Source organism: Xiphophorus hellerii, chromosome 6 (assembly GCF_003331165.1).
Source record: "Xiphophorus hellerii strain 12219 chromosome 6, Xiphophorus_hellerii-4.1, whole genome shotgun sequence".
In the NCBI taxonomy this organism is placed as follows: domain Eukaryota; kingdom Metazoa; phylum Chordata; class Actinopteri; order Cyprinodontiformes; family Poeciliidae; genus Xiphophorus; species Xiphophorus hellerii.
The window spans coordinates 14,161,685-14,181,120 of NC_045677.1; the positions used below are offsets into that span (position 1 = coordinate 14,161,685).

General features: G+C 36.3%; 1 protein-coding gene across 2 annotated transcripts in view; it reads right to left on the bottom strand.

Moving 5' to 3' along the window:
• Positions 1-1,064: 1,064 nt before the first annotated feature.
• Positions 1,065-19,436, bottom strand: part of gpc5c (glypican 5c) — a 96,666-nt gene continuing 78,294 nt past the window's right edge. For both annotated transcript variants that reach the window (XM_032566229.1, XM_032566228.1), the window contains one exon: positions 1,065-3,375. In XM_032566229.1, the coding sequence (XP_032422120.1) occupies positions 3,197-3,375 (179 nt within the window). In that variant the 3' untranslated portion in view covers positions 1,065-3,196. The remainder of the gene's footprint in view (positions 3,376-19,436) is intronic.

Consider the following 19,436-nt stretch of genomic DNA (forward strand, 5'->3'; position numbering starts at 1 on the left):
CGAGATAACCTCAGAAAAAAGTGAAATTAATTGATATTGCTAACTTATTGATATATATAAGTTGTATACATATATATGTATTGTTATTGTTAGTATTGCTTCTGTTCCCCCATTGTAGACTTTGACTGTGCTATAGAGAATGTTTTTAGCTCTGGTTGTCAATGATCTAAATGAGTAGAAGTACATAACATATTGGAAACAGATGTATCCCCCACCTCCTAAAAAAAGTTAAAGAAAAGGTAACCAGCACTGAAACAACACAGTCGAGTTGCCGTTATGTGTTCTAAGCTTGGATAACTGGGATTTAGGGAAATCAAATACTGCTAACAGGCACACCTCCCTTCAGGAGCAGCCATTAGGTCATTCATAACCAATTCAGTCAATGCTGCTGTCATCATGACTAGCTTTGACAGTGCCAGAACTATTAATGACTTCTGCACTAACACAATCTTGGTGAAAACACAGCCTGGTATGTTTAGCAAAATTTCCCCTTGGTGCAACTGGCGAAGGGACAGAATAAAATAGCTTGTCCTAACTGAACTCTCATAACCTTTAATCTTCCTCAGCACTGACATCAGGAAGTTTGATTCATGTCATTAGATGTAACACCCTGCTCAATGCAGCTTAAAATGTGCTGCATAGATATAATGGTTACCTCAGCGGAATGTCTTCTTAAGCAGTATATGATGAATTCATATATTTTGATTCTGCAAAACTTAAGCAAATGATTTACAGGAGTATGATAAGAATAAGTTACAGTGATATGAATTGTTAAAAAGCCTAAAGTGGTAAAAGTGTTTGAACATATAAAATATTAAGGTGCAAAATAACTTGGTGGAGACTTTCTAAGGCAACCAGTTGATTAAACAGTTGCATAAAAGCCCTTATATTTATAATTTATCTATGTCGAGTGTAGTCTATTTCAACAGTGCATACAGAATATTAGGAAGGATTAGAAAAAAAAAATGGGTGTGGATGTGTATTGGAGTTGCTGTTACAAAAAAAAAGACATCAAAGAAAATCTATGTGGTTTGTGAGTTGTAACCTTTAAGAAGAGACTAGCCAACAGAGCAGAGCACTTTTAATAGAGCTCAACTACATTGTATCTTAATGATACAAAAATGACAACTGGAAACACAAAGCAAAGGATGAAAACTATGTACATTTATACACATGTGATTGCATGAAACAGCAAGGAACAAACAGATGGATTTACTGCTGCTTTGAAATAAAACTTATTGTGGTTAGAGCACACAAAATGTTACACATTCAACTTTTGAAAACTTAGAGAGTCCCAATTATTTTCACTTTGTTCCAATTTGACCTCATTATGTAAATGCAGAGATGTTATAAATATACACTTCAGTTTTGGATTGTCAGGTAGGATGCCATTTCTAGTCCACCTCAGATAGCTACAGCTGGAACTAGAAATGTACATACATTGTATAAAATGATACACCATTTTTTCACTCTCTAACTAGGTCAGTTATGATGAGCAAAATAATTTTAATTAGCTAAATGCTGGAATATTTTCACAAAACTTTGCATTACCTGAAATGTAAAGGCTTGCATGTACTAAGATTCTAAAAAGTTAATTCATGACATCTGAGGAAACAGAGGCACACCTGTGGATGTATTTTAAGGCATTATCTGAAACATAATCTTAAAAATATTTTATTGATCCCAAAGTGAAATTAAATAATTAGGTTAAATTATATCTAATTTAAAATTGTTAATATGTATGCGCTTATGCGCTGCAGGTAAGTATTTGATTTAAACCTTATTACTCTGTGTCAGTGCCAGTCAATGCATCAATTTTGTCCGTATAAAAGGAAAACAGGCATTAAAAGAAATTCCAATCTTTACACAATTTGTGTTCCCCCCCCCCTCTACAAAGTATGATCAAAACACATTTTCAATTGTTGGAATTTGTGGGAAAATAGAGGAGGAGGGGGTCATGTAAATTGTAGAGATACTGCATTGTTTTCTGATTCCACAGTATCTGCTTGCAGAAGAGCAGAAAAAGGAAATATAATTTCAGCAATGGAAATTTTAAAGGAGAAAGGTAAAAAAAAAAAAAAAAGGCACGGTATTTGAAACTGAGGCTTTGCCAGAAAGGGACATGACAGTCTTAAAATTTTTGCATTTCATACGTGCAATAATGTGCAATTCATCAAGCAAACACACAAACCAGGATGCACAATAAATATTAGTAGAGCCAACATTATGTAACCTTTGCTGAAAATTTTAAAACTCCCCATTCTTTAATTACTTCATGTGGTAAATTATGGATATTTTCCCTTTTATTTTTGACATTGAAACAATTTTGACTTTTGTAGAGCTGACAAGCATAGCCCATTCATGAAAGAAAACAAATTAACATTCCATTCAGCTCATGTCATACATTAACTCAAACCTCTGTACCTATATACAATTGCTTGCTACAGTATTCACACCTAGTTTGTCTGCACAATATGTTCAGCCGTGCAAAGGAGCTTGTGATGTACCTGTGAACTCATTACACTCTAATCCCTGCAAGGTACACAGTCATTAGAGCATGTCAAATCTGCTGTTTTGGGCCAGACACCTGGGATGGATCTATCGATTTTTCATGCATTCCCTAATTCCTAAGAAAAAATGAGTTACATTTATAAAAGAACAAAATTCTTCCACCAGGACAGGCATTAGTACAGTGCTGTGAAAAGGTTCATAGCTTAGATGATAAGTAAAATCAGCGGTAGAAAAAGAAGACATCTGCTACATGTTACTTGATTTATGTTTGTAGCTAAGTGTTTACAGTTGTAAACGTTCTTAAGAATGATTCAACCCCATTCTGAATAACAAAGGTTAGGTCTGTGCAAGTGAAGCAAGAGCTGCAGCCCTCCTTTATAATAACATCTATAACCAAACAGTATAGCGGAAAGCGCAAGGTCAATCTTTATAATCATTCACAATAAAGATCCTGTGGGACAAGACCCTGCATTTGCCCACTCATTACCTATTTACAGGCTCCCACACTGTTGTCCACACACTGACCCACTCTTCATTTCTGTGTCACCCTTAGTGACGTCTATCTGTGCAGGATGATGACGGGAGTAAGGAACATATTGGTGATATGTTTATGATATGAATGTCATGTAAGTTCCTGAAGGGGCAAGGATGAGGAGGGATTTTTTTTTTTTAGATAGTCCTGTCATCAGATCAGCAACCACTTCAAAAAAAGTTCAGCAAAAAGCAGAGCAAGGCACCACGGTTGCTGCCAGCTTGTAGGTGGTGACCCACCGACCACCTTCACCGCAGGAGGCTTGGGGGGGCCTTCTTGAGTGTTGTCACCTTCAGGCTGTCCTCCATCGGATGTCTGCCCATTGATATCATCTGTATGTGACACAAAAAAGAAAGAGAGAAAAAGACTAGATATTAGACTTCAATAATGTAAAGAGATAATTCTGAATCTTTGAAAAAGGACAAGTGAATTCTTTGTTCATTATGAATCCAGGTTAGTTAAGGTGAAAGCTGAGGGCCTATGACCAAAGTGGCCTTCTCCCATCTTAAAACAGCTCCAATCTCAAACACAGTTTAAGTTAATGTCATTATGTGAACCTTGAACTTCAGGGCACATTTGCATATATATATATACAAGTACAATAAATGATCCTCACATGTGAAACATGGACAGAGAGTAGAACAGCTGAGTAATTAAGATAAAGGCTAGGATTAAATAAGTGTTCACTTCTTCCTACTCCTTTTCAAACAGAAAAGAATTGGTAAACAAATTATTTTGGTCTTGGTAATGTATGTGCATGTTTTCTCTACTGATTGCTTGTTTACTTGTTTTTAAAAACTTTTTTGAATAATAAATCTAAATCAAATCAAGTCATCATGTAATGCTGGTGTCAGTGAATGCTATTTTACAGATTTTTACATAGCCTTACCCTCTTAGATATTTAACTCTCCCGCGGTCTTAAGAGATGGAGTCATTTATACCCCACATGTTTTTTACTGTGTGCATGGTCCAGCAGGGTCGCACTGACCCTGTCTGCGCTTTTTTTGTGTGTGGTTTTGGAAACTGACAGTCAGACAGAACAACCTCCCACTTCCCCTCTGTCCAACTGTGACATTTGCTGTGGGAGGCTTAACAGAACAGAAAATGTTTTACATTACTACCACCTTTGTGTTCATCCGTGTTTTGTGTACAAAATGGCATAATGTAAATGGCAGTTTGAAGGCTAACAAAATAGTATTCATATGTCTTGCATAATGTCTATGAGATTGGAATCGTTTCAAGATGAAATGGGAAGCTTTCAGTCATAAACTCAAAGCTGTTGGCCTTAGCCGTCAGGTCCATCTAATCTAGGTTTCTGCTAAATGAAGACTCCAACAGAATTATCTACTGCTTGTAAGACAATAAGTGAGTATAAATGTCTTACAGCCTCTAACTTCTAAGTACAGAGAAAAAGCCTTGATGTCTTTTTACCTTCATGGACTATATATATTCATATAAACTCAGACACAAAACTTTCCTGCTGACATCAGTGAAATCTCAGCTCTGTTACACTTTCATCCTCATATGTCAGTGTCATCTGTCTTTATTCCTCTTTCCCAGTCTAGCTGATGACAACTTGGAAATGGATTCCTCCTATTCATTGCCCATCCCTCTCACCAGTCTCCAGTATAAATTCCAGCTTGACCCAACCCAACGCTGCTAGGAAACACAAGTGCACTGGAGGCAGTGTAACAGTCTCAGCACAGTAGGATCACACACACCCATAGATAGAAAGATGAGAGGGATCTTTTTTAATGTCTCAGTGTGAGGTGCTCCCGTAAGCCTTGTGTAAGTGTAAAAAAAAGATCAGAATCAACATAACAAAAGATGCATTAATAAATTGGTTGCAGATGTGGCTAAAGATGTAAAGACGTGGAACATGAAATGTACATGTACATCTGTACACCCCTACATTTGTACAAATGTACATCTCTGTAAAGAGAAGTATTTTGTTATTTGTTCTAAAACAGGCACATTCAGCAGTTATTTAAATTGCAGTCTTTCAACCAGGACATGGCTTTTACACTGCTCCAAAGTAGGACAATGTATGATAAGGTAATCCAACATGTTCATGAAATACAAAGAATTCTTTTGCAAAACAAGGATTCTAAATCTCTTATTTTTAAAGTGAAAGAGAAAACACATTCCTTTTCTTGAGTGTCCAATGATTTATTTTTTCTTTCCTTCAAGTATCTTTGAATTTACATTCTTTTGTTGGGCTGAGCAGAAATAACTCATCTCTAACCATGCTCCTGGGTTTCTGTGGATCCCTCTGTGAACAGGGCATGGCAGGGCTTTGGAGAGCGGAGTGTTTCATGTGCCAGTGATTTTTGTTGTTCTGGTAGACAATAGACAAAGACATCATTTATCCCAAGTCAGATTGCTGTTATTGCGTAATGGCAGTGGGGTGTATCTCATGGCAGAGATGTCAGAAAACTGAGTTTTAATGGAACAAGTCAACTTGCATCTCCACAGGCCAGTTGAATGAAAGATTAATGAAACAGATTATTTCAAATGCAAGTTACAACACAGTTTGAGAGAATTGCCAAATAGTGTCATATTGTAGGCTCTTGGCACTTTAAATGATGTCTTCATCCGTCCACCCCGTGTGAAGGTACAGTACCTAATCCTTACAAACAGATACAATTGACAGTTGTGCTTAAGGAGCTATATACAGTAACCAAAGTTCTGAAGATTTATAAATATGTCCATGTGAACTTTCTGAAGATGCACTTGTGAAAATGTTGATGACACGTTTTTAGTTTTTCTTCCATGATTTAACACATCTGATCCAGATTAACGCAGTTCAGCAAAAGACTTAATCAGCAATCATTTGAAATCAGCTGTGCTGAAAAAAGAAAACACCTAAAACATGCAGGGCTGAATGCTTTGACAACCAGGGTTGGGAAACAATGTTCTATATGATTTTACTTAACTGTAATAATTTGATTATTTATTCCTAAATATGAACTGGACCCAATTTTCTTGCAAAGTACCATACGATAATTCATTGTGATTTAGCACTATTTAAATATAACTTTTTACTGAATCCAGCGCTGCATTCAGTAAAATGAGCACTAGATTCGTCTTAATTGCTTGGACTTTCAAAACCAATAAATTCTCAGTTTGAACAAACTTGCAAAACATTTGTAAGACTTTAGCTTCATTGAGTTTCTTACTCACTCTTGTCACATTTTAGAAATAAAAACCTATCAAAAACACCTGTACTGAAATATTGTGTCACAATATTCGATAATACTGAGCAATTGTTGAACATGGTAAAAACCTGAAAAAACAAACTGGACTGAAGCAGCTTAGAACACAAAGCAATCCAAGATGAAAACGTAATGTGGTTTTGTTGTCATAATCAAACAATGTTAGCAGATAAGCCATTCTTTATAAGCTGGCTCATGTGTAAATCCGCCAAATATGAAGGGGGAAAAGCACAAAAGATCAAGGAAGACAGAAAAACAACGGGTGGGAGGGAGCGGGGAGGAAAGCAGTTGGCCTTTTAAGTAGAAGAAGGATGGATATCCTTCATCATTCATATCAAGACAGATGGAATCAATCACTTTACGTCAGATCACAGCTATGCAGGGGCACAAGGACATGTGTCTTCCACTAGATTGTCAATTACTAAAAGACAAATGTCATTTAAGTAATAAAACGTGTTACACAATGAATAACAATAAAAACTAATAAAAGACGGTCAGAACTAATAAATTAGATTGGACAATATATAGTATAAAAAATGCTAGCTTTATATTGCTGTTTAGACCTAAAGTAAACTAAAAATGACAATTGTGTAACTTTACAACTGACTATTCAATGTCAGCTCTGATAAAAACATACAGCTTTGTTGACCTATGTGTTGGCAAAGTGTGTGAGAATTGGTTCATAGTGTCCTTTGTCACTAATGCTTTCCCAGATGGGGTAGCTTGTGTGTTTAGAGAAACAATTTCCCACTGGGCAGGGAGACAGTTGCCTGTAGCAAGTCTGACTACAACAATAGAGTAGCTCTGGCCAAGAGGCAAGGTAAATACAAATACAGGATGGAACAAAAGAAAGAAATAAGTATTGATCATCATTTGAGAACATTTTAAATAAGAAAATGTATTATTTTTATTGTCATCTTTATTGCTTTCTAAACAGTTTCTTTAAAATATTTGTAATGCTATGTTGGCTACATACAAAGCATTGCAAAAATTGGTAATGGTGGTAAAATATACTGCTTCTGATCTCAACACAATATTCTCTTCAATGTATAATTTATCTCAGTTACAAGTATTCCCAGATGAATAGGCATAATGTCTTCCTAATTGTTCAGTTTAGCTGCCTGTAGTAGTATTTATGAGACAAACTGGCTCAACTCTGAATCATGGTCATTGATCAATCCAAGTATATGTATTTGTTTCTGGTGTTTTGTAGAAAACAAGCAAACAAAAACAACAGTCTGGCAATAATGTAACTATGTTGCATAAAAATTACAAGGTGCATTTCTCATTTGTTTAAACTTGAATAATATTTAGATTATCTTGTTTAGAGAGGAGAAAGTCTTGAAAGGTTACTGGTTTAAGCTTAGTTTCTCTCAACTCACAAAATACAACGTATGACTATTCTTTACTCATCCACTTTTAAAAGAAGGTAATGTTCCTCCTTTGCACCTTTCCTACTTTCTGTTTAAATTGGTGTCAAGTAAAAATGTATCTGCTGTCGTACAAAAGAAGTTCTGAAAATTAAAAAAACGTAAACATGTCACTTATCTGTCTTAAACTGATTTTGTCTAACTCATCATTGTCCTTAGATCTGACACAAATAATAAACATAAATACCATACAAAGGTAGGTATGTTTTAACACTTGATCCAGCTATGTGATGGTTCAGTAATCCATAAAGGAACAAATCTTCCTAGAAAACAAAGTCAAACCTGTAGGTGTGCCATGTGTTTGACCCTGTGCATGCCTGCACATGAATCCTAGGTGAACCTTAACTGTGCTCCATGAAGGAAATATGCTGCTGTGCACTCAGACTTATCACACCTTCACACTATGTGACTTTGAGTTGACAAAGCAGCTTTTCCAGACTGAAAACATACTTGTAGTAACTACAAATATTATAATCTTTGTTGTTATAATCATATTTTTTTCAATACCAATGAATGGAATTTACTCAGAATATCTTAATAGCACCTGTCCATATTTAAGTGTAGCCTTCTGTGGAGCATTACATTTGAAACATTCACAAAGTTGAATATGCCTATATTTAACTTTGACATTTTTATAATAGCTTTAAAGCACCTCTGCTCTGCTTTCTGTTTGCAATTATAGGACGGCTGAAAGCAGAGGATAGATTGATCCCGTATTAAATTTGTGTTGTGGAAGTTGATGGAATCAGTATCTTGCTTCTCATCATGCCTTATGTCTGTTCCTTCCTCTCTCTGTCTTGGCTCCCACAGCTGCCTTGACCTTGCATTGCCCCTCCCTGTTGAGCAGTTCATGGGTGGCAGATGCAGTGGTTGGGGACTTTAAAGCAGCTTGTGAGTCTGGCTTTTGACAAGGCCACCAAGTCTGCTGCATGGTGAGCTTTCATTAACACCAGTGACTTCTGACACAGCTTTTACTCCTCACAGAGCCAGCCACATAAATTTAAGCAAGCACAAAACAGGGAGATTTATGAAGCTCATGCATGTACATAAGAATACATGCCAATATACTCTCTGACGCATGATGTGGGTAATAGCTTTTCATCCTGATATATACTGCCGGTACGGTATTATATTGATGGGAAGAAGTTAAAGGAAAATTGCTTTGAATAAGATTTTTCTAAAAAAAATAAAAATAAAAAATGTGGGTTTTTAAATTTATGGGCTAAATAAATAAAGGTAATGTAGCAATGAAGACAATGCTACATCCTCTTACAAAGTGATACTTATATCATTATAAGTACCCACTAAAACAGGTTGTAAATGTCTGAAACTACAATTCCACTGTGGCAAATCTTATCCAAACAGTGTATTGTTATTTAGTGAAACAACAAGGGCAACTTTTGAACCTGTCTATTTAAATCTTAAATCTTGCGATCATTCCACCCACTGTTGTTGCAATTCTTGCGCATACATGCATATTCTGGAGGAGAAAAGAAACAAACAAACAAAAAAATTTCTCCTAATGTCATATTTTGAGAGGGTTTTGTCTTTGAATTCTGTTACAATGATTTAGAGGTTACCCTGACCTGTAGTTATGCTGCTATGCACTACTAGAGGACTTACTGAACTGCTATTTTCTCATAATCCTCTCTATTTATGCTTTATCTGTGCTTGTTGTTATTAATTTTCTGCTGTCTCTCAATTTATTTTTGTGATGGAAACTACACCTGGTCTCGTGTCACAGTGCTTAGCTGTGACTCCTTCCTTGAAGGAGCCATCTGGCTGGGCTATTGCTGTCAATAACTTAATTTCACTCTCCACAGATCACACACTTGGGTTTGTCTTTCTGTGTTTGACTGCTTTGCATCCCACAGATTGAATTGCTGCCTCAGAACGTACCTGAATAGATTTGTGGAGACATTATATAAACAAAATTATCTGTAATCACTCATCACACACTTAATGTGCGTGATGAGTGAAGCAGATTAATATTCTTTACATTGAGAGTTTGACAAGTTCTATAACACAAATATTGATATTATATAATAGTACCCCAAGAAAATAAAATTATAGTGATAAGACACAGAAAAGACATTACCTTTTCCTCTAAGCAATAAGAAAATTTGGTTGAGAAGCCAAAGGAGAATAGACATCTAGTGGTGTCTAATTGTAGTTCAAAGGTTGCTTGAATTATTTAAACAGGTTGTGTGAACTAAAAGAGGCTTAATGTTACAGATATTGTTTGAGTCTAAATAAAAGCAAGCACTGGTCAACTTTTAAAAACCTTTTAAAAAGGACATCCATGGGTACCTAGTGTTTTCTAGGATAGGTCTTAGAAGACTGCTGTGTCTTTCAGTGTTTAGTGAATCAGATTCTGTTCACAGAATGAAAGCGAAGTCTTGTTGTCACCATGCCACATGAGTATATATCTTTCTAAGAACTCATACAGTGTCTTTTTATTGTCTTTCACTGTAATATTAAAAATGTATGTGGATGATGTAAAGTGGAGAGGAGTGCAAGATGAATTTACAGACAATTACTGCTCATCTAGGTTGCTGTTGTTCGTAGCTGACATTTTATGCCACTGTTATTTAGTTTTGAAAAACAAACAATGACACTCACACACACATAACTTCTGTAGATGTTTTGTTGAATACTGGAACTCTGTAGATTTCAAACAGTAAAAACAAGACAGCTACTGGCTACCTAGTGGGAAACATATAGGAGCTAAGGAGTTCCAAGTACTGGGACTCCGGTGGAACATACATCTTAGGCAGGATCTACCATAGCAACCAGCAATACAGTGTGACAACTCCAGAGTAGAGGTCACACTAAAGCAATCTGTCAGGACTATTGCACTTCCTGGACAGAATAAAATGTACACCCTTAACACAAACAAAAACACCCCTACATAAAATAAATTGGCATGTGGGCCTCAGGGAACACAGTAGCCTGGACTACTTATCACTATAAGTAGTCCAGATATGCAAGATAATTTGGAAACCTTCAAAGAAAACAACCTATACATACACATCAATTTAATGTACAACACAACTTTTCAGTCTCACATGCAAATGCACGCACACATACGCACAAATCACCACAGGAAAGTACAAGTAATACACACTACACCTGTGTACACTCAGACACCAGATGCCTCATTGCACTGGCAGGTGTCAGGTTGTCCTTGCAGACAGACAAGCGTGAAGGATGCAGAAATAAACTCGCATTCATTCTGTTTTACTCTGTCTTTTACCATCTTACATTTGCATTCACACATCATCATCATTCATTATAGTCAAGCGGAAGTGTATATATGCAGACAGAATTCAAGAGATTCTGTCTGTTTTTTCTTTGCTATACTAACCTCAAACCCAGAGAGTCTCAAAATATATGATTTTCCCTAAATTTATGCCTGAAATCTTCATGTTTTACTGCGTACATGTTGGTTTGTTTTATAACATCAATAAAGTTGCTTATAGTATTATCAATGTCAACTGCATACACCATGTATATTTTCTAGTGAGTTTTATATGAATAAATCTTCAAAATTCTCATCTAAACTACTTAAATGCAGTTGAGTCCTTAGTAACAGTATTTATTCAAATTGATCATGTTTCTGCCTAAGATTTTACTTTACAAATCATAGTGTGCAATAATGATTTTGGCAGTCAAATGAAATTCAACAGAAAAAAAATACTTTCTTTTTGTGCAAATAAACATTCTGAAAAAATTGGTAATTCTAGTACAAGAGTCAGTGATGTAGCAGAAAAAAGATTTAGTAAAAGTATCTTACAACTGCTGCTTATCATACTTAAGAACATAGTTGAGGGGTGGTGGGAACACATTCAGAATCTCCATGATCCAGACAACATTTTCGGTGTGCAGGAGAAAGACGTGGGAAAAGGCAAGCCCATCTAAAGATCTAAAGATACTGAAACTGTTAGAAGAGCACCTGGTTGCAAGGCACCATCGGGAGAGAAGATTTGTCCCAAGATACTGAAAGCTCTGGATATATATTATAGCGGGTCCTTGGGTAGAATTGGTGAAATTGCCATGGGGCTTTGTTTGCTCAGTCCACTTGTGCTTTTTAAATTTGGAGTAGGCTTACAACTTACAACTTATTATTCAGATTAATATACTTTTCAGCGGGGTCTGTGGGAGCATTTGAAGATGTTGTGGTTTTGTTGACATGCATCGGAATAGTTTGCAATCATTTTGAAGCAGAAATGATAAATTCACGCGTCGTGAGTTTGAGGTCATTGTTCTTAATCAGAAACTGGTGGGTTGCTTGCTGCTGGGTTGGGGGTCAATCGCTTCTTCACCGACTCCATTCATGTGTTAGGGTGTTTGGATGTCTTGTTTACAAATTCACAGGTGAAAGTAGCTTGGAGAGAGAGAAGTACAGACAGATTGGGGTCTCATCTGCAGAAATGCAAGTGCTACTCTGATGTATCATGATGAATAAATAGATCAGCCAAAATGTAAACCTCTCTATTTACTGTTCAACCTATGTTCTGACTCACGAGTGCTAATGAGATTTGGAACATGTCAGAAAGAAAGCAATCTCAGATAGAATGCAGCTAAACTGATCTCCTTTATGCAGAAGACAACTGATGGAAGAATGTCTTCTAGTGATACTTGCTTAGTGACAAGCAGAGTGAGCCACACACAAAACTCAGTGCAGAAATTAGAATGTCCCACTCTGTGTTGCTCCATGTGACTAATCTCCCTTGAATAAAACTACTTTAGGTGATGCTTGCCATCCTTACTTCAAAGTGATTTTAGATATCTGTGAGGGTAAGAAGAAAGAAAAAAAACATTGTGCTGTGATGCTATAAATGTTTCATTTTGTGTGGGTGAGTGAAATACTTTGATGTAACCTCTTCCTCACTCATTGCAGTTTTATGTTTATGCAATATGCATAGAATAACCCGTCAGTGTTTCTTTCTTTACACTGTACTTAGCTAGTTTGCTGTGGGGTCAAACCCTTCCCAGTCCCCCTGTTCCAGGTTCAGCTCTAATTAATTAGTTATAGATAACAGAGAATATCTATGTTGCTTTGGTCAATAGGATTGACCTTTAGCGAGGGGATTTGTCTTGAATGTGTCTCTCTTTTATGCATAATGCCTGTACTTAGAGTCAGCTTGGAAGTAGTCAATATTCAAATGGGTTGATTGCCACAATCATTCATGGCCTAACAAAATATAAAGTGGTAATGTACAGTCACTATCTAAACCTGTTTAGTTTAAACCAAATGCATCTTCCTAACTTCCTCTGCAATATGGAGGCCCATCTTTCCTTTTCATCTCACCTATTTATAATGTACTTCTCTCTGTGCAGTTGTTTTGAAATGAGACCAAAGGAATAATACTAATCCCAATACAACTTACTGTAGTTTTCAATACCATTGGTATCTCCCTTTATTTACTCATTATTGTGAAAAAATGCCAGTTTATCTATTAAAAGAGAGCCACAGCCATGAGACATACTAATCAGTCTCTCATGCTATACAAATAAACTATATGCTCATCAAATTCTCAATGTGGCCCTCAGAATTATTAAAGCTTGACTAAGTGCTCTAGCAGATGAAAGTTTGCCCTAGCTCCTAAAGCCTAGATCAAAATATTTCTTGAAAATCAATAAACATTTGGTCGTTACAAAAAAAATAACAGCAAAATCAATTCCAGGGTCAAGGGAAAAGAATGGTGCACAGGGGTTTCATGCACATAATAAACTTCAGGTTATGTGCATTGAATTTGCAATTTTCAATAGAGACCTTTATGAATCTGGAAAGCATGTTTTAGGATCCCTAAGATGCCATTTATTGCCATGTAACCTGCAAAAGACCATAAAAATTTCTTGAGATGGTTGAATATTGGTTCTATGTCTGGTTCTGTTGTTAATGCTTGAATTTGTATCAGAGCACTGAGTCATTGACATTCCTCCTGCTTCTGCTGTTTAACTTCTGTGTAGTCAGACAAAGTTCTGAATTGTATGGATCATTTTCACCAATTTCCGTGGGTAGTTTCTCACACCACAAGCCTCTGTTTTATGGCCTGCTGCTATACCAGAGATTCTTGGTTTTGGTGTGCTGGGGAAGCTCAGCCATAAAGGAACCCACAGATACTGCTTTAAAAGGAAATGATGATGATTGCTAATGGGGGCTATGCTCCTCTGATGAACATCGCCTCAGGATCCTTTCAAGTTAATATAGTCCAAAAAAAGTGCAATAAAAACCAGAGGCCAGATCAGCCATGGAAGAAATAGAATTCCATGAAAAGATAAGCAGTATCAGGGTTTAAATAGCATGACAGGAGACAGATATAACCAGGAAATAAATATAAAAACATCTAAATATATGTGGTGATTTGGTAATTACAGGTTAACTTTAAAATAAAAGTCTAATTTATTTCTATTTCAATAGTTTTAAAGTTGTGTTACCCTAACAACTATGTAATATGTTTCATAGCTTCTAATGAATAAGAAGACAGTATTTTAATGTGACTAGAAATGTAATGAATTCCCACCACATCTATTTGCATACCAGGCCATCTTCCTGCAAGTTCAAAGAAATTGCAGATCCTCTTGTTCCCTCTTTCACAACATAGCTCTTCCCAGAGGAACTTTCTCTGAGCCCAGTGAGCTCTACATAAAAAAAATAGGGGAAATGGCAGCCCCACTAGTAATATCCGCACCTGGGACTCAGCCACTACATCTGCTGGTCAGCCAGCTTCTATGCACGCAGTCTCAAGAGGGAACCTTGGCAGGGGAAGATCCAGGGTTAGCAGAGTTATAAGCAACCAAACAGGGATTTCAAGCACCAAATCCATATTGTATGTTCCTAAACCTCCTCTCTCACGGTAGATTGAGTCATTGATTTATACACAGAATTTTTGTTCTCTAATTTTTATCCTTTTCTGTCTCATTTAGCTGTACCTTCATTTCATAATTGCTTATTTTGATGTGACATCAAGTCAAAAAGCTACATGGTATTAGTTCTGCATTGTTTGCACTGTCTCTGATGTTTTTATCTCCACCTCATCTATGGCTGTGACACTGGGTACTTCCAACCTAATCTCCTTTTTCTGTTCTAACCTTTCTAAAACCAAAGTCAGATGTGTTCTTGTTTTCACCAGACTGTTCTGAACTTGTGATTATTTTGTGATAGAGGTGTAAGTTGAACCAAGTCGTTCCATGACTTGGTCAATAACTGTGTCAGCCTTTAGGGATTTGTATACTTTACACACACAATGGTGAACATTGATAAAATGAAATAAATCAAAATGAAATAAATACTGTGGCTTGCAAAAGTATTCACCTCTTGAACCCTACCTCACTTTGTATCACTATAACCACAAACTTTGTTGTTATTTATTATGGATTTAAAGTGATAGATCATCACAAAATAAATTTCTCTCTGGGATTAACAAAATATATTGATTCATTTGAAAGAGGAAAGTAGCATGATTTTATAATTTGTCTTAAGTCTTTTGTAGCTGCTAACAGTTTTTTTTCCCATGATAGTCCTGTATTTAGCTTCTTTCATCCTTCCATTAAATCTTACATCCTTCCATCAAATTGCAATGTTATGGGGATGCAAAGAAATCATCATAGCATGAGGTTATCACCAGATGTTTCACCTTAGTGAAATGCAAGTTTAGCTTGCTGTTAAACATAGTGTTTTGCATTTAAGCCATAAAACTTCCGTTTTGGTCTCATCTGAGCAGAAGAACCATGTTTGGTGCCTCCCTTTTGTGTCTTTAAATTACAAACATGATTTGCAAAGCATTTCTTTTAACAAGGTTTTTGTATTTTAAACACTTTTTCAAAAGGCCAGACTTGTGGCTGACATGTGACTAAGAGCTCTCATCAGATTCTCCCACATGAGTGCTTTATCTCTGGAGCTCCTCCTGAATTATCTTGGGCCTCTTGGCAGCTTCTGTTTAGCAAACCTCTGAGGCCTTCATAGAACAGCTGTATTTATACTGAAATCAAAAATGTATTGTAAAATCAACTTTACAATACATTTGCTTGAACAGATATTGTTTTAGGGCCTCTGAGTAAAGCTGAATTCCTGAATTCATGCCATAGTGGGAAAAAGAAACCCATATATTTTCCTTCGACTTCATTATGCTTTATTTTGTGTTAAGTACCTTTCAACAATACTGTACAAGTAGTTTAGCAACATTTCTGGCTGTAAAATGTCAAAATATGGAATGAATACTTTGTATCAAATACATTGTTAAATTGTTTTCAGACAGTATTAAGTATAAATGTATATGAATTCACGTGTGTATTAGTGAGAGGTTGAAACAGAAACTAATTAATTACTAGAAAGCATATATTTTCCTTTGTTGCTCTTCAGATGTTCCACCTTCCACTAATATGTGCATTTTTTTGCTTCTCAATTTCGTCACAGGCAGACTGTCTTGGCAGGTGTTGCTAGTTATCAAAGGAGATTTGTGTTTTCAAGGCTGACTGATTCATATAATAATGCAGAGCATAAATCTTAAGCTCAGTCCCCTGTTTACCTCCTTTCCTCTTATGTGATGTATAACCAGCTTTGCCATCTACATACTTGTTCAAAAGACTTCTTAAACCCCACACAAACCCTAGTATTGACATACAACTTATGAAATGTTTATTCAGATAGGTAAATGTATCTTGGGTAGGACAAAATTTTAGTTTCTGAAATACCTAATTGGTCTGTTATCTCTGGTTGTTTGCCATTCTGCTTATCTGTAGCATTTAGGCAATACACCATCTGGAGGAAGTCTATCGAAGGGAGCATATGTCTGAATAACTAAGAGCAGGATTTGTGCAAATGCAATGCCTGAGGAAAACACAGGTTAAAGTGTAGGCAAGCCAACATTTCTGTAAAGTATGCTTAATTTAAAAAATTTACAGCAAGAATAATATTTTCTTGTTCAAAATTTTGATAATATGTCTTTCTATTCAAGTTTTGCATTTTAACAGACATTGTGATTCTGGGGCTTTTGTAGAGCTTTTTGTATGTGCTGCAGAATCACCACAAGCATATTATCTGCCATTGTGCTCTGTAGTTATGAAGCATATGGAGCATTTGGGACTATAGGTCAGGTTAGAAACTGAACAAACACATCAGCATTTTCACAAAAGAAACATTTTTACTGCAAATTTTCACACTAAAAAAAATACTCTGGGCCCCAAAAAAGTTGTTTCCATGTGAAAAAAAACCTTCCCCATTTAGAAAAAAAACGTTCCCCTGTGGATGGGGACATATTTGTATATTGCCTGGGATCTCTGGGAAATTCTGGCTGTCTTTTTTGCAAACTTGCCGAAGAAAACTGGAGGAAAAAAATGAATAATTAACTACTAGAACCCCAGACCACACTGTTGGCCCTATCAGAAAAGGCAGAAAAAAGTCTTGATCTGTCGAGATTTGAAGTATCCCTTTTCCTAATAGAAAGATAGTGGTCTAAAGTATAAAGAAAAGTATTTTGGAGATTAATGTGTTTGTGAGCTAATGAATAGGCCCTTTGGAAGAAGCTTCATAAATGATCCCACGGCTAATGCGGTTAATAAGCCTCGGTCACGCCAGAAAATGTAGTACAGAAGAGGCAGTCATAGCCCCAGAGAAGAGGGATAATATGGTTCATTAAAGATATGCTGATTTATCCCCTTTGTACATGATTGTTGCAATGGCAGTTTGTACATGACTAGACCTTGTTTAACTGGCACAGAAAGTAGACCAGCATGTCCCTTGGCAAGATGAGTAAGATCTCAGCCAAGATCAAACATGCAATTCAGTAATACAGTGAGAGCGCACTTTCTTCAAGAAACAAAAACAGTAGGCCATGTTCACAGAGATTTGTTATTCTAACTCTTGAGTTTAATTATAATTATATCTGTTTTCTTAAACTTGTCCTGCATGTTCTGTGGGTTGAATGTCTTATTCACTCTATGGCAGAGTAAGCTACTGCCGGCCTCCTTAACAAATCTAGAAATTATTAAACTTTTCTCTAAGGAAATCTGCAATGTTTCCAAACTGTAAACTGCTGGATCCAAGACATAAGCTGGATTTAGTTATTGTAGATATCACGCCTGGAAGCTGCAGTATAGATTTGTCTTACACAGAGGAGAACACATTCAGGTTACGCGTGTGGAGACATTAGATTTAGCAAGGAGCAGTTCCACCCTTTCTGAGTGATGGGTGATAAATTGAGTCTGTTCTCTGCTGATTAGAGCTGTTCATTAACTTTTAATGAAGTCATTTGTTTAATACAACACAGAATGGTTAATCCTCCTTATAACCTGGACCTCTACCACAGCCAGAATCCCCACAGTATGTATCTTACAACCTAACCAAGTAATATTTTCTGACATGATTTCTAATATTAAAAGCTAACATCTACTTACTTCGTACATCCAAAATATTTTAGTTTGAAACACTAGTAACAGTGTTGCTTTTTGACTAAAACCCTTTCACTGAGATCATTGCATGCTTTATAAAAACAGACCCTCATCCTCCAGATCCACTAGTCTTAAGTCTTTTAGATGCTGTTCATTTTTTCTGGATCCCATCTGGACACAGGCTCTGCTGTCCAGGCTTCAAGACCCAGAGAAGAAAGGCCACTTTTGTCCCGAGGGTCGTCACTCTTAAATTGAGTGAAATTAATATCCAGTAAATGGCCATAATAGCCAGTGCTCTACCATGTTTCAACATATATACAGTACCTATTATAAGTACTGCATTGGATCCACATGCTTCATATTGTGCACCCCCTTCCCCTCCTAAAAAAAGAACAAACATGTGGAAATGTGGGTTTCTTCTAACTGACTTTATGGTGTAGCAATTTTAGAAATATTTTCCAAATTTTGTAAAATTGAATTTATAACCTGGGGTTCCATTACACTTTAGCAGTAACCCAGGCTAATCTCTGTAAGGCCACTTCACACTAATGCAGTAATTCATTTGTTACAGTACAATGCATAGTGTGTATCTCACCTGGAAAAGTGTACGCAAATGTCAGTAGGTAACTTTTTTATCCGTCTTTCAGAAATGAAAGAACAAGAAAAGAAAAAAAAAACTACATTCCAAAGCAAAGAAAAGTTGATACTCAAGAAAAACAAAACAAAACATTTTTATCAGATTTATAACTTTACACTTGGATTTAGTGGGGCTTATTTAGGATTAACTGTAACAGCAGTCAAATTGATCAACATCAGAAGAAGGTTTAGCTGTTCATAACAAAACATCTTGTTTGCTATTGTATCCATAGATGTACTTATCTATGGATACAATAGACCTATGGATAGATACATCTATGGATGGATACAACAGAATTGTATCTATTCTATTGCATGGATACAATAAGTACAAGTAAACTGTGAATATACTACAACCGAAGCATTTAGTTTTAATTACAGATCTCTTGATGTTAATGACTTGATCTCAGTGTCTCCCCAGTGTCCACGAAGTATGAAATCTTTAGGAGACTGAGTGAATATTCTCAAATTTAGCATATGACCGCACATTGTCTTCACTATAAGCATGTTTGTGTCGGTGCTCTGAGAGGTATCTGGGCTGACTCTTTTCAAAGTAAAGTCTTGATTTGTTGTATAATATCAGGAAAAGAAGGTTGAAAAAAGTCAAGCATGACAGTGGCAATTTAAATCTTAACTACACATAGACTCTGGATATAATGTGGAATATAAAAATTGGGGAATTCTTGTTGGTATGTGGTCGTAGAGGTGGAATACGCC